Source organism: Engraulis encrasicolus, chromosome 17, assembly GCF_034702125.1.
Source record: "Engraulis encrasicolus isolate BLACKSEA-1 chromosome 17, IST_EnEncr_1.0, whole genome shotgun sequence".
Lineage (NCBI taxonomy): Eukaryota > Metazoa > Chordata > Actinopteri > Clupeiformes > Engraulidae > Engraulis > Engraulis encrasicolus.
Genome location: NC_085873.1, coordinates 21,867,743 through 21,884,289, shown reverse-complemented (window position 1 = coordinate 21,884,289; position 16,547 = coordinate 21,867,743). Strand labels below are relative to the sequence as shown.

At 46.6% G+C, this 16,547-nt stretch overlaps 1 protein-coding gene across 1 annotated transcript; it reads left to right on the top strand.

Moving 5' to 3' along the window:
* Positions 1 to 571: 571 nt before the first annotated feature.
* On the top strand, positions 572 to 4,733 carry LOC134466944 (testisin-like). The gene is made up of 6 exons (XM_063220871.1): positions 572 to 578; positions 1,741 to 1,767; positions 2,214 to 2,382; positions 2,578 to 2,837; positions 3,703 to 3,842; positions 4,404 to 4,733. The coding sequence occupies exons 1-6, from the start codon at positions 572 to 574 to the stop codon at positions 4,731 to 4,733; spliced, it is 933 nt and encodes a 310-aa protein (XP_063076941.1).
* The last annotated feature ends 11,814 nt before the right edge of the window (positions 4,734 to 16,547 follow it).

Below are 16,547 nucleotides of genomic sequence, written 5' to 3'. Positions count from 1 at the left end.
TCTGGCAACAAACAATGAATCTAGGACCACTGACTGATAGTCTGTTTTATTATTTTATCAAGTTTCAAAATACCTAATTTTGGAGCAAATAAAATGTTATTTATAAAGAATGGATAATCCTTCAAAATGATTGCATCTGTACAAATAAAGTTTTTATGTTTTATGTTTAAGTTTTATGAGTTGGCGTGTGGCTCAGCGCGCTAAGCCCCCCACCTTTAGGCTTGCATGCCCTACGGGGACCCTGGTTCGAGTCCGGACGGGTTCATTTCCCAATCCTCCCTGGTCTCTCTGTCCCATTCGCTTCCCACCATCTTCGACTGTCCTGTCGAATTTTTTTTTTTATATAAAAGAAAGAAATCAGAAAGAGCAGCCCAAAAAAACCATGAACAGGGATGAGGGGCATATATACACTCCCACACCTGGACCACATCGAGGACAACTGTAACAGCATTCATTCATTTTTGACAGGGAGGTCACACCTCCACAACAACATCAGCTAATTTTAAAGCACATCATGCATCAACATCCATGTGACCCTCTGATGAATACGGAAGCTATATACTGTCGAAACATGTCAGGTAAAAGATAAAACTTTTACATGTCTGAAGTAAAAAAAAAAGAAAAAAAGTTTGACCTCTGGTCAGTATCCTGGTTTAACAGTCAGCGCCTTAGCCGTATGATTCACAGCGGATGCCACAAAGCTGCCTTTCTTGTCGTCTGCATGGCAAGGGGATTCCTCTACACTAGCCAGCGTCTACGTGGTTTCAAGGAAACTAGTTGTATTTAGGTCTAAACACACCTAGGATGACATGTACACATGTCTCCGGGAGACGTCATGCATCTACTAATGACAGCTGACTTTGGCGAGCAGCAGAGAATCACACAGGACCCAAATAACACTTAAAGACAAGCCAGACCATTCATTTTGAATAACAAAGTAATTAATGTGGTCTGGTGAAACCAGGCTACAAAGGACATATAGACACAGATTTCTGTTAGTATGGCGAGGGTGGCAGAATCCATATTCATCTTCACATTCTTATGCAGAAATGGTGAGTAAGGTGTTTGGATTTTTTTTAATATAAAAAAGTCTGTCTTTTAGCCATTCATAGTATTCAATATTAATAATAACAAAAATAATTAATAGTATTTTAAGAGGCCATGAGCATCGCATTTTGAACACATTTTGTATATTGTTTGGGATTTGGGACAATCTAGTCATTCTTAAATGTAAAAAAAATAATAGGATAAATCTGGCCAAATGTTGTTGAATCAACAGTGATTTTGTGTAAAGAACGTCATAAATATGTTTTGTTTTATAATCTGTTACTGTACTGTACTAACTTGAAAAAGAGCACAACATGGCTCTTTTTAACAAATGGGCAAACATTTCAGTCAGTTTTTTTTGCTCCCCTTGTGATTAACCTACAAGTGTGTTGTATTCATACAATTTCATAGGGGCAAATGGCATTTTACATGTACCGTATACACCAACAGCAAACAAAAAAAGAAGTGACAAATGTCTTTCCTCAGTGAATTCAAGGGGTTGGTTATATAATATTCCATGCGTGAATACAATATATAATACCTGGGCCGTGTGACTGATGTTTTGTCCTCCATTGTGTTGTAATCATACACTTTCATGGGGGCAAATGGCATTTTACATTTTAAACCAAGGGGTGATATAATAATCCATGTCTGCACTGTGTGACTGATGTTGATTCTTCATTGTTTACACAGGGTTAGCTGCTCAAATGACAGAGGAGGGTAAGTCATTGCAGACTGGAAATTTGTTTAAATGTCCTTCTTTTTATCTGAACATTTTGTTGATATACCGGTAATTGATACCGGGGTGGGCGTGAAGTTTCCACCTGTAGGGCCAAGCGATGAAACAGATGGAAGGCTGGACTATGCAGTAGATTATTTGTTGTCAAAGTAGACACAAAAGAGGATGCATGTTTCTTCGTAAACCCCTTCCAACAGACAGTAACCTTAAGAAGAAAACACTACGAAAAGATGTTTGTGCTGATGGTAGAGAAACATTTTTGTCACATATTGAATCCTATTCATTGGTGATCTAATTAGATCTGAGAAGACATTGTGATGGGGATTCATGTCATTTCTGAAGAGTAGTCTTTCACAAGTCACTACACTTATCACATACAGCCAGGGATACGTCTATCCATATAAAACCCTCTTCTATCTTTCTCTAGTCTGTGGCACTGCTCCTCTGAAGCCGAACAGGAGGATAGTTGGGGGGCAGGATGCCCCACCAGGTAGCTGGCCCTGGCAGGTCAGCCTCCAGAGACCGTATGGCCACGTGTGTGGAGCATCCCTCATCAACAACGAGTGGCTGCTGACCGCTGCTCACTGTTTCAACAGGTGACCAAGACAGCAAAATTATAAAATTACAATGACAAAAATTACTTAAATTTAACTTAATTTAATTACATTTTACTTAATATAACTTAAAATGTAACTTAATTAATGATTAATTTTGCACTGTGAGATATGCCCTACATAGTAACATTTGTTACGGGTCTTTGTCTTCATTATTATTACTATGATTATGTTAAGCGATGACGCCTCGTTCTGGACTGTGAAGCTGGGGCAGGAGTGTAGCGGTGCACGTCCAGAGTGCCGTGACCTGGCTGCGATTGTCCTCCATCCCGGCTGGAACAGCACAGGCTTCCATCACGACATAGCCCTGCTTAGACTCAGCAGCCCCGTCAACTTCACCGACTGCATCAGACCCGTCTGTCTGGCAGACAAGGACAGTGTCTTCCCCCATGGCACTGACAGCTGGGTGACAGGATGGGGATACATCCAAGAAGGAGGTGAGAGGGTTTGTAAGCGTTGAAGGATCAGGAAGCGCGCTCAACACCTTGTCTTCTTATACTTTACACTGGGTGCTTAACTTTGTCAATGAGGGAACTCAAATCTCAAAAGAAAGTGAATAAAGAAGCACTCATCAGATTTCTTTTAAAACACTATGAGAGACACTATGCTATTACATTGTAGCCTACATTGTAGTGTTTTCTACATTTCTGTAGATACACTGTAGATATCATTCTGATCATATGGGCTAAACAAACTGAGAAGATTCCTCAGATCAACCACTTCTGGAAGAGCATGTGAGGATAGGCGAAGTGTTATCTGTATGTTGTGTAAATATTGATGGAATAATGATGGTTTCCTTGGGCTCAATAAGGGCTTGTCTTACAGACAGGTCTAACTGGTCATGAGCCTAGTAGTGACCTCCTGGTGACCTTGCATTGGCATCTCTAAAATCTCAAGTGTGGCATTAGACTAAACAATTAAGTTTTAAAAATTGTCCTTGAAAACATCACTAAATAAGAGTATTGATGATTAGGCCTGGTTTAACACAGGTTTAGAATAGATGTCTCTCAACGAGGGCTCTACAGCCCCCCAGGGGGCGTTAGGGAGCCCCGGGGGGCGTTGAGAAGGATGGAGCTAAGAGGGAGGGGGACACTCAGTTGCGATGGAGGTGCATAAGTCTATTTTATTTTCTTATACTAAAGGGAGTGTTGGCCGGCTTATGATAAAGTCAAGGGGGCATCGGGAGCCTCATTATGAGGCCAAGGGGGCATTTGGCATTGGGGCATTCAAAAAAGGTTGAGAACCAGTGGTGTAGATAAACGTACCGTATATAATGAAATTTCCTTCTCCATTTCCTACTAGTTGCTTTAAATGGCACACTACAGGAGGTGAAGATCCCTGTGGTGGAGAATGGCATATGCAGTGGGCTCCTGGCTCCTCAAACTGTGACGGCGGACATGATCTGTGCAGGACTGTTGGCGGGAGGGAAAGACGCGTGCCTGGTAAAAAAACTATGAACAAAGCTTTTGGAAAATGAGTCAGTACACATGTCCTTGTTGTGCTTGCAGTACACTGCATTCCAAATTATAATGCAAATACAAAATGTAACGGTTTTCCCTAAATAATCAATAAATGACAGTCATGATCATTTTCAATTCATCAGTCATTAGAGTGCAAATCAAATGTTTTCAAATGAACCCTCCAATCATAACGTCATTGACTGTCGTTTATATTCACTGTTCAGGAAAACCAGGTAAAAAATGAAATTTGCATAATAATTTGGAACATGGTGTGATCTCTCATGACTTGTGCTTGCTTATCCACTCACAATTGGGAGGAGGGAAAGACATGTGCTTGGTAAAAACTATGAACAAAATCTTTGGAAAATGATTCGGTACACCTGTCCTTGTCAAGCTTGCAGTAATAGGCATGATCGTGATGAAGCAGTGCTGCTTTTACTAGGCAGCAGTGGGCATGTGCACTTTGCCAGCAAAAGCAGCACTGCGTCATAACCATCGTGCCCATCGTGTCTCCTCATGACTTGTGCTTGCTTATCCAATCAGGAGGACTCTGGAGGTCCACTGGTGGCCAAGCAGGGTTCGGTCTGGATCCAGTCTGGGGTGGTTAGCTTCGGGATCGGCTGTGGCCGGCGTGGGAGGCCAGGAGTCTACACAAGAGTCTCCAGCTATCAAGACTGGATAAACAAAACCATCCATAGTGACCCGCCTGGATTTGTTGAATTTGTACCCCCCGTTACCTCAACCACACCTGTGCCACCAACAACTACAGCTGCAACTACTCCCAGTACCGGCAGAGCACCCTGCTTGTTCTCTGTCCATGTCTTTTTCTTCTACACGCTTCTGGCACTCAGCCTTGTTTGCATCAGGGATTGAACACGGAGAAGAGAGGGCGTAGCATGCTAAGCCCCCCCACATGTGGGCCTGTTGCATGCCCATGGGGTCCCAGGTTCGAGTCCGACCAGGGTCATGTCCCTCCCAGCCCTGCCTCATCTCTCTCTAACACATTCGTCCTCTTGTACTCTCCGACAGTCCCATCATCGCTTGTGTTGCAAAAAGCCCTTTAAAATAAGGAGAGGAGGAGAGAGTCAACGTTTGAACTGCAGTGCAAAAAAAGAGACTGTCTGCACAAAGTTCTGCACAAAAATGGAAAGCCTCATGGAGGCCGAAAGACTTACTTGCTTGTATCGCTCGTGGAGCTCGTATCGCTCCAAACTATGTAAAAAAAAGACTATATGGCACATGGAAAACACTGCATATTGGAATATGTACTTATTCATGGTATCGTTATATCAAACAATTCCTGAAATCCTCTTTTTCTTAATGCCATATACATACACATTACCCTGCACTGAATTGGACTCAATTTGGCTTTGATAGTGTACAGGATAAACAGGGCTTCCACAACTAGGCCACCACACTAGGCAAATGCCTAGGGCCCCCAGCTTAAAGGGGGTTGATAATTAACTTCATAATTGCTACGTTTATATGAGACATTTTATTTGGAATTAACTCACTTTAATTCTGAATAAAGCTTAATTCCACATTTAAAACGTCATGTAAACACCTCACGATTCGGAAATTAAATGAAAGATCAAAGTAAACTCTACTGAACTATTTTAATTCTTAATTCTTAATTCTGAATTAAAAATGTCATGTAAACGTAGTGACTGACTGGTATATATTCGAATAACGAGAACAACTTTGTCAGCAGCATTTCCCTAATAATGTCACGGATGGAAAGATGAGGACCCAGTTGCGTCACGTTTCGTGCTTTTATTTTAAGGTTTTTTGGGGAATTGAGAGTGATGGAGTCCAGGTGCCCAGGGACCTGTGTGTGTGTCCCCCAGTGGCAGAGACGCGTCCTTTGGAGCTGGTGATGGAGGTGCCAGAAGTCCTGGGGGGGAACACACACACAACAGGCAAATTAAAAGACAGAAGTACCATTCAGGGGAATTTCGGAAAGCGTAGTCAAAAGGCAGAAGGCAGATCAGGTTTACCGGGGCAGGAGAGCAGAGGATGTCAGACGGGTCCAGGTCAAGATCGGGAAGTCAGGCAGAACAGGTTCGGGTTCAGGTATGGGTCGGGATCAGGTGCAGGATAACGGAGGAGGTCAGGAACGCAGACAAACCGGAACAGAGAGACAGAGACACAGAGATACACAGGAACACAGGAGCCAGGTAGGCAGACGATCCGACAAGGACAGACACAAAGACAGGACTAGATATACACAGAGGAATCACGAGGGAGATGGGATACAGCTGGGAGGTTAACGAGACACAATAAGTAGAGACAGGTGAGGACAATCAGACAGAGCAGAGACAGAACAGAGAGTAGAGTGGCAGATGATAGAAAGTAATTAAGGTAGTTAACAGGTAGAGGGAATCAGGTAGACAGAGACAACCAGATAGACAGACAGAGACAGACCAGACTGACAGAGAGAGAGACAAGACAGGCAGACAAGACAGGCAGACAGAGAGAGCAAGGCAGAAGGGCAGAGAGAGAGAGAGAGAGAGAGAGAGAGAGACGGGGTCAGAGAGAGAGAGAGAGAGAGAGACAGACAGACAGAGAGACGGGGTCAGAGAGAGAGAGAGAGAGACAGAGAGACGGGGTCAGAGAGAGAGAGAGAGAGAGAGAGACAGACAGACAGAGAGACGGGGTCAGAGAGAGAGAGAGAGAGACAGAGAGACGGGGTCAGAGAGAGAGAGAGAGAGAGAGAGAGAGAGAGAGAGAGAGAGAGAGAGAGAGAGAGAGACGGGGTCAGAGAGAGAGAGAGAGAGAGACGGGGTCAGAGAGAGAGAGAGAGAGAGAGAGACGGGGTCAGAGAGAGAGAGAGAGAGACGGGGTCAGAGAGAGAGAGAGAGAGAGAGAGAGAGAGAGAGAGAGCTCAAAGAAGGATGCCAAGGAGCGAGCTCATGACAGAACCCCCCCCTCAAGGGACGGCCCCAGAAGTCCCAAAAAGAGGCTCCACCAAACCGGGCGGGCGGAGGGGGGAACCAGCGGAGGGATAGGGCGGAGCAGAGAGTCCGGCAGAAGCAGAGGCACGGGCAGAGGCAGAGGGCTGTGCCGAGGCAGAGGAATAGGCCGAAGCACAGGAACGGGCTGAGGATGTGGCATAGGTCGTGGGATGGGCAGAGGCAGAGGCAGAGGGCACAGGTGGTGGTCCAGAGGCTGACACAGCAGTGCGGGGTACATTCACAGGAACAAACACAGGGACTTTTAAAGGCACAGTAACGGGGACAGACACAGGAACAATGACTGGAACGATGACAGGGACAGGTACAGTCACAACGACGTTGACGAAGACAGGTGCTGGACAAAGGGTTGCTGAATGGGCTGGAACAAAGACAGGGACTCTGACAGACACAGGGGTAGGTACTTGGATGCAGACAGGGACTGACACTTGGACAGTGAGAGGTACAGTTACAGGGATGGTGACTGGCACGGGAACAAGCAGGGGTCCAGAAAGCACTGGATGATGGTCAGACGTGAGATCAGGTTTGTGCACAGGAGGTGGAACAGACTTGAACACATGGGACACAAGAGGTGGGACAGGCTGGGATACAGGACTTGGGAAAGGTGTGGAAACAGGAGATAATTGGGGAGGTAGGTATGCAGGAGGCAGGGCAGGCTGGCAGGCAGACGAAGACAGGTAGGCAGGGTCAGCAGACGCAGGATCTGGAGCACACTGGGAGGTGGGATCAGGAACAGGAGAGGCGGGATTGTGGGCGGAGCCACCTGGGCAGTTGCCAGGGTCATCTGGACAGGGGGCAGAGCCATCGGGACCAGGGACGGAGCCATCAAGGACAAGGGTGGAGCCATCAGCACCAGAGGCGGAGCCATCCGGGTCGGGGGCGGAACTACCAGGGCCAGAGCCAGAGGGACCAGGGGCTGAGCCAGCAGGACCAGGGGCGGAACCAGCAGGACCAGGGGTGGAACCATCCAGGCCAGGGGCGGAGCCATCCGGGCCAGGGGCGGAGCCAGCGGGACCAGGAGCAGAGTCATCCAGGTTGGGGGCGGAGCCATCAAGGTCAGGGGCTGAGCCAGTGGGGCTGGAGGCAGTGCCAGCAGGCAAAAGGGCGGCCACAGGTCCATCAGAGGTGGCGACTTCATAGCCACAGGTGGACACGGCAGGATGGCCATCTTCTTGGAGGGCTACGCCAGTCACGGACCTAACCTCCAGGGCAACTGCAGCCGCAGGGGTGTGGACAGTTGCGAGACTGGCGTCCGGCGAGTCAAGCATATCAGGGGGTCCGCCAACAGGCGGGTCAGGCAGGTCAGGGGGGGCGCCATTAGGCGGGTCAGGCAGATCAGGGGGGCCGCCATTAGGCGGGTCAGGCAGATCAGGGGGGCCGGCATCAGGCGGGTCAGGCAGGTCAGGCAGATCAGGGGGGCCGCCATTAGGCGGGTCAGGCAGATCAGGGGGCCCGGCATCAGGCGGGTCAGGCAGATCAGGGGGGCCGGCATCAGGCCAGGCGGACAGGATTGGGGGTCTGGCTGCAGAGAGGATTGGGTGTCCGGCTGCAGAGAGGATTGGGTGTCCGGCTGCAGAGAGGATTGGGGGTCCGGCTGCGGACAGGATTGGGGGTCCGGCTGCGGACAGGATTGGGGGTCTGGCTGCAGGGAGGTCAGGCAGGTGGACGGTATTGCGGCCAGGGGTCTCGGCCGAATCGAGGGTCTTGGCCAGAGCGGGGGTCCCGGACAGAGCAACGTCTTCAGGGAACTCTGCCTGAACGACGTCTTCGGGGGTCCCAGACGGAACGACGCCTTCGGAGGTCCAGGAAGGAACGGCCCCTTCGGGGGTCCAGGGCGGAAGGTCGTCTTCGGGGGTCCCGGACCGAACAGCACCTTTGGGGGTCCCGGACGGAACGACGTCTTCGGGGGTCCCGGACGGAACAACGCCTTTGGGGGTCCCGGACGGAACGACGTCTTCGGGGGTCCCGGACGGAACAACGCCTTCGGGGTTCCCGGACGGGACGGCGCCTTCGGGGGTCCCGGACGGAACAACGCCTTCGGGGGTCCCGGACGGGACGGCGCCTTCGGGGGTCCCGGACGGGACGGCGCCTTCGGGGGTCCCGGACGGGACGGCGCCTTCGGGGGTCCGGGAAGGGACGGCGTCTCCGGGGGTCCGGGACGGGACGGCGCCTTCGGGGGTCCGGGACGGGACGGCGCCTTCGGGGGTCCCGGACCGAACAGCACCTTTGGGGGTCCCGGACGGAACGACGTCTTTGGGGGTCCCGGACGGAACAACGCCTTCGGGGTTACCGGACAGACCTCTTGGCGTGTCTTTGGGGGTCAGAGTTTCAGCTGCGTCCGGCTTGTGGGCTGGCGTCTCAGCAGCATCAGGGTCTGGGTCTGGGTGAGATGGGTTGGCCAAGGCTGCTCTCTCTTCCACTGCCAGCAGAAGTTGTAATTGCTTCTCATGAAGCTGCATGCTGTCCCTTTCGTCAGTGAGGCCAAACTCTAGGAGCCATGGCCTCTGCTGCAGGGTGTCGGTGAGAATTCTCACAGCCACCAGCTGCCTCTTTGTGTTCATCACAGAGTTGAGGGCTGGAGTCAACTTCTTCCTCAGGATGTAATAGTCCTCGACATGTTGGAGGCAGGTAGCTATGTTAGGCTGCTGGGTTGGAAGGACAGATGAACAGGGTTGAGTGGACGGGGCTGGACTGGCAGGCAGAGTGGACGGGGCTGGACCGGCGGGCAGAGTGGACGGGGCTGGACCGGCGGGCAGAGTGGACGGGGCTGGACCGGCGGGCAGAGTGGAAGCATTCCGGAGGGCAAGCAGTTCCGTGAGCTTGTCAAGTTGTTGTTGGTTCTCTCGGAGTTGCTGTTGTTGTTGCAGTAAGATGAACTTCATGGCTGTAGGTGATTGGGGAGTCTGGCTGGTTGAGACGTGCGCTGGGTCCATGTTGGTCGGATCGTACTGTCATGGATGGAAAGATGAGGACCCAGTTGCGTCACGTTTCGTGCTTTTATTTTAAGGTTTTTTGGGGAATTGAGAGTGATGGAGTCCAGGTGCCCAGGGACCTGTGTGTGTGTCCCCCAGTGGCAGAGACGCGTCCTTTGGAGCTGGTGATGGAGGTGCCAGAAGTCCTGGGGGGGAACACACACACAACAGGCAAATTAAAAGACAGAAGTACCATTCAGGGGAATTTCGGAAAGCGTAGTCAAAAGGCAGAAGGCAGATCAGGTTTACCGGGGCAGGAGAGCAGAGGATGTCAGACGGGTCCAGGTCAAGATCGGGAAGTCAGGCAGAACAGGTTCGGGTTCAGGTATGGGTCGGGATCAGGTGCAGGATAACGGAGGAGGTCAGGAACGCAGACAAACCGGAACAGAGAGACAGAGACACAGAGATACACAGGAACACAGGAGCCAGGTAGGCAGACGATCCGACAAGGACAGACACAAAGACAGGACTAGATATACACAGAGGAATCACGAGGGAGATGGGATACAGCTGGGAGGTTAACGAGACACAATAAGTAGAGACAGGTGAGGACAATCAGACAGAGCAGAGACAGAACAGAGAGTAGAGTGGCAGATGATAGAAAGTAATTAAGGTAGTTAACAGGTAGAGGGAATCAGGTAGACAGAGACAACCAGATAGACAGACAGAGACAGACCAGACTGACAGAGAGAGAGACAAGACAGGCAGACAAGACAGGCAGACAGAGAGAGCAAGGCAGACGGAGAGAGAGAGGGAGGGAGAGAGAGAGAGAGAGACGGGCAAAGAAAGATAGTGAGAGAGAGACAGACAGACAGACACACAGGGTCAGAGAGAGAGAGAGAGAGACAGAGAGACGGGGTCAGAGAGAGAGAGAGAGAGAGAGAGAGAGACAGACAGAGAGACGGGGTCAGAGAGAGAGAGAGAGAGAGAGAGAGACGGGGTCAGAGAGAGAGAGAGAGAGAGAGAGAGAGAGAGAGAGAGAGAGAGAGAGAGAGACGGGGTCAGAGAGAGAGAGAGAGAGAGACGGGGTCAGAGAGAGAGAGAGAGAGAGACGGGGTCAGAGAGAGAGAGAGAGAGACGGGGTCAGAGAGAGAGAGAGAGAGAGAGAGATAAGAGCCAAGAGCTCAAAGAAGGATGCCAAGGAGCGAGGTCATGACAAATAACTTCTATGATGACTGAAAAGTGCAATGTAAGCATTGTCTGTATGCTTTTTTTGTCCATGTGTAGCTAATTTATGATCATTATTTGTGTTTGTGTGTTCTGTGTTCCTATGTATTTAATTGTTGTGTTGCCTGCTGTATTTCATCAAGATTCCGAAACGGCGATTAACTTGAAATGTTTTCCTGTAAAGCGGCTTTGAGCACCATGAACAGTGCTATATAAAACGGTTTATTATTACTATTATTATCATTATTCACTTGCACCACACCACACTTTTCTTTTTTTAAAGAAATCTAATTTTTGTTGTAGGATGGTCCACAGTCTATGTTGCCATTAGTACTGTTTTAGGATGCTTTGCATCATTTAGCAGAACATCCAGTCACAACCTTTATTTTGGAAAGTGATGACAGTAAATATGGCTGGTGCCATTGCCTGCTTGGTCCATTTGGGTGTGTACCTACCGTTAGGCCAGGGCAGGGCCATTTACTCTCCTCTTATGTCCGTTTATCACTCCGCCATGTTGCAATCAGGGACTAGGACTGAGGGGAGCACCATCAAGGAAAAAGGTTACACTTCATAATAATGGATGCTTAACAAGCATTATAGACTTAGTAAAAAAAATCAATAATGATGAACAAAACATTAACAAACGTTTGTAAATGAGTGGGAACAGGACTGTATTAAGACACTGTTGGTGCCCCCGGGAACTACACCTCGCAGGTGACCCCTTAATGGACAACATTTGCAACGTTTGTGTCATGTGGTGCCCTCTAACTGGCTGTAATTGGTTGGTGCCCGTGGGCACTGTGCCACTGGCCCTTATGGATAATCCGGCCCTGAGTGGGAAATGTTATTTATCAAATATTTAAAACAATTTTTGTAAATGAATAGAACTACTGTTAAAAGGTTTGTAAAATCTAGAACATAATATTTGTAGATATCTCATTAAGCATTGATACAACTAAACATTTTGTTAAATTAATGTTTTGTTTATCATTAGTATATTATTACTAAGTCTTTATAATGTTTTTTTTACATCCATTATTATGAAGTGTAACCAGGAAAAATTGTAATACAACGCCAAAGCCCAATTTATTTTCATGTGTGATTTGTGTATGAATAGGAGAGAGTTATTTTGTATATTTACTGTATACTCCATGGAACGTCATATCTCTAAAAATGTAAGAAACCACTACTCGTTCATGACTCACTACTACTTTATGAATTCAAAAACTCTCCGCTGGACAGTGGATAAAATATCTATAAAACTTTATTTTTCTTCTCCCCAGCCTTCCAATATAGTACACACTCAACATCAAAAACAACACATTACAAAATTTCACATGATGGGGAGTTAACCGAGGAATAAAAGCGTAACAATATGGTATAAATCATGATGCTCTGATAAAAACAAACACTGAACATTTTACAAAGGATGCAAACAAATGACAGACCAAGGAATACACAAAAATTAAGAATCCAAATCAAATTCAGGACCATTCAGCATAAACATCACACTACTGTTAAAAGCACGGTGTTAGTAAAATATTATCTCAACAGATTAAAATGACTGTATAGACAGCACTGAGCACATAAAGTTAACTCTGTTTTTAAGGGATTAATTTTACATCCACATTAGTCTTCTGCATTTTCCTGAGGTTGCGCTGTATACAAATGGCCAAGTTCAAAAAACAAAATTGAACAAAAAAAACATGAGGATAACCGTTAGGGAGTGAACCACAGTTAACTCAAAGTAAATCAAAACTGTGTTCTATAAAGGAATGGTGCATTCATATGCCAAAACGAAAACATTCCAGTTCCAAGAAACAAAAAACAGGGCAAAGGAGGATGAAGACATTAGATGATAGCCTGGTTCTCACCAGACATGGGGTGCGTTCCAATCTTCGACCTTGCGTCCTCCACTTGTGCTTGTGGCCTCGTACCAGGAAGTAATATGTCATGATGACATCACTGAACAGCATTATATTTCAATATCTCACAAAAGCTCAATTGTAAAGTTATTTTCTCATTTGCAAACTGGATGGTGAAGGAAGAATAGTCCCCCAAAACTTGTTTCGGCTAGGCTGACAGCGGGGAAACTTTATTGTTTTCTCCACGGAGGAGGGGCCAGAAGGCGGGGCGAAGCCACAAGCACAAGTGGAGGACGCAAGGTCACATATTGGAACGCACTGAGTGTGTGTGTGTAGCTCCAGAGCCCCCTGGTGAAGCATAGCGGACCTATACAGACTCCGTCTGGTACACTGCCGGGGCTTTGCCTTTAGGACGAATGGCTTTATCATTCTGCGCCAACAAATGCCTTCAAAAATGTTTTTTGTTAATATCTTAAGAGTCAATATAGTCTACAATCTGTCCTCAATGCAAGCTGATATTGAAGCAATAAATGCTCCGTCTATTTTCTGGCTGGAGACCAGTAGGTTTCCGGCAGTGTACCAGACGGTGTGTGTGTAGCTCCAGGGCAACACTCACACACACACACACACACACACACACACACACACACACACACACACACACACACACACACACACACACACACACACACACACACACACACACACACACACACACACACACGCCCTCTGGTGAAGACCAGGCTAATATGATGAGGGATAAAGACTTGAAAAGATATTAAAAAAACTTTAATATCTGTGATGTCAATGTTTGCACTATGGGCCTGAGCTAATATTAAGCACACTCAAAAGACTTCCCGCTGACACCATTAATTCGAACATGTCATTTTGGTCAATGCATTTCTGCAAATGATGTGAAGAGATGATGTCCAATCTAGACAATGGCTCTATTGCAAAGCAAGCACGGATTCTGATGATCCTCTATCACTTCAGTGGCTAAGTCATGACCCTGCATTTTATGACCCAACCTCTGGGGGGAGATATTACACAACTCCCAAGGATATCTCTAGCTCATTCGAAAAGTGTCCTTCCCGCAGTGTGGTAAATGATATAACCATTAATAAAAATAACAACTATGTATCCCTTTTCAACACCCTTGTAGGCCATGAGATGCACAAAAGCTAACTTCCTGACAGAATGCCTCTCCTCCTCTGCAGGTTCTTAGACACTATACTGAGGAACAGTGATGGCAGAGCTGCATTTGGGGTCATGTATAGCATAGCTTTGGCTATACTAGCCTTCTTTCGGCGGTATTATGGCTAGATTAACCCTGTTAGTGAAGTGTAAATGAGAATATTCCTGCCTGACCGACTCTCTTTGTGGACATCTGTGGCAATGTGTAAGTTATTAGGCTTTTACCTTTGGTGGTCTTATGGCTAGATTAACCTTGCCTAGTTAACACCAGACGATTTCACAAGTGAGACTTCTCTCTGATTTCTCGTAGGACAGGTGTGGATAACGATTGCACCTTTGTCATTTATTGGGCGTTACGAACGTATCCTTTGGCATATACAGTACATATAGTGTATAGCCCATAGGCAATCGTGTCAGTTGTATCTATTCAAACAAACTGCAGTCATCACCTAACCACTAGGGATGCAAACAATACAAATAGAATTAATTGAAATGTGGTATATTATCTCAATTTTTAATTCAAATTTTTAAATTTAGTAGTTTTTTTTTCTGAGAAACATTGAGATTTCGGGGGGAAAACGCCGCTTGTCAATTAATCGTAAGTCGATCGATAAGGCTAACAACTAATGATTAATGAATTAATCGATAATTTGCATCCCTACTTACCACCCCTCCCCGCTCTCTGATTGGAGCCTAAAATCTGGTACCCTCGCTGAGGGCTAGAATCCATGCTGCCTTTCAAATTGGAACGATTGTGCAAAGCAGGGGTCTGTTTCTCAAAGCCATAGTTGCTAACTACGTTAGCTACTTTGTTGTTTGCAATGCAATTTCCCATTGGCAACTTCACAAGTTGCTAACTGGCTAACAACTACGCTTTCGAGAAACACATCCCAGCATGGGATTTCACAGGCTAACAGTAACCCAGTCAACGAAGTGTAAATGACAATATTCCTGTCTGACCAACGTTTCCGAGATTTCGGGGGAAAAAAACGCTGCTTATCAATTAATCGTAAGTCGATCGATAAGGCAATCAACTAACGATTAATGAATTAATCGATAATTTGCATCCCTTGAACGTTCCATTTGCAGGCCAACCTCGGTTTCCCAGTAGGTGTGCACATTCAAAAGGCAGGGACACCAATGCATGCCATCTAGTCTTGGCTGTTCCCATACAAATTAAAACAATTCAACATGGCTGCACAGTGGACAAATGTTGCATTAACGCTGAAATATTTTCCACGTTTGCTATGATGTTTGGTAGCGTCATCAGCTTTGTACATGACTATTAGTGTTGTTTTAGTTGACAGTACGTAGGTAAGACCATGTTATGCCATTTATCCTCAGTCAGAGTTTGCCAAATGGGAAACGTCTTGCTCAGTTCTTGTATTTTTAAGACTTCATAGCTGCCTGACGCAGGGGTGTTGTTCAGGGGGGTAAAATGTATCTGTGTCACCAGGGCCCCATGTATATACTAGGGGGCCCACACACAGCCTGATTGATGAAGATATCTGGCTGGAAGGATCCATTGGAGCTGATTGTACATAGGGCCCAAAATTTGCTGCTACGTCCCTGGACTGACTTTATCTAGGAATAACAGACTTTCGGTCTAAATGAGTCCCGTTTTAGAGGTATTGCGATGTCAAATTTGCTGCCACTGCACAATTTAGCCTAATGCCAAGTCTTTGAAGGCGTTTTTCCTCAGTTTCAAAGTTGGCGTAGTAACTACACTTTGCCTTTGTAAGGCAATTCTACTGGCATATCTCATCTGATCCCGTCTAGATGATAAATCGAGTAAAGCCAGTCAGGGGGGACAGTCAGCCATTTTGTCAGACAAGTTAAAGGGGCAATATGTAGGATTTAAAGTTGAATTAATCACTGTCCCGAGTCAGCCAATGCTTATTTGAGTCAATAGTAAGTGAACGATGACTTTCGCGACCACTTTCATGGTCCACTGTCGGAGAACCCCAAATGTAACTTTTGACAGAGCGACCCGAACGAGTGTCGTAGGAAAAACTTCTCAAACGAAAAATTTGCTTTAATAACGCCAGGTACATTCACATTTGTATCAACTGCTGGCATTCTGTTGAAAAACATTCTCACAGTGAACTTAGTTAAACAGCATTTTTTTCATTACTGTAGATTTTGAGACAGGCATGCCATGGGCACCACGCAAACTGTGCCCCTTTAAATCTGGTTGTTATTATACTTGTTAATAATCCTATGTTTCAGTGACCCAATCCAAATGTCTACAGATGACAACAAGGGTGTTGCTGAGGGTAAATAAAGCCTTTCAATAGGGCATGTGATGTACCACTAAAATCCCATCTTGTGTAATCAGCTAGCTATTAAATAAAAGACAACACTTTTAAGTCTGTATGTATATGCAAGTATCCATATACTCGCTGAGTAAAATTGTGCAAAAATGAAATACAAATGTTAGGCTATACGCATCAACATAAAAAAGCGAAGATGATTGCGTTGTCTGTCATTGCCTTGAAAGATAGCTACCCATGTTTT

Bases quoted from the DNA above. Each gene is read 5' to 3' on its own strand.
- LOC134466944 (XM_063220871.1), top strand. The intron at 1,768-2,213 runs GTAAGTCATTGC...ATCTTTCTCTAG, and splicing joins TGCTCAAATGACAGAGGAGG to TCTGTGGCACTGCTCCTCTG. The intron at 2,838-3,702 runs GTGAGAGGGTTT...ATTTCCTACTAG, and splicing joins GGGATACATCCAAGAAGGAG to TTGCTTTAAATGGCACACTA.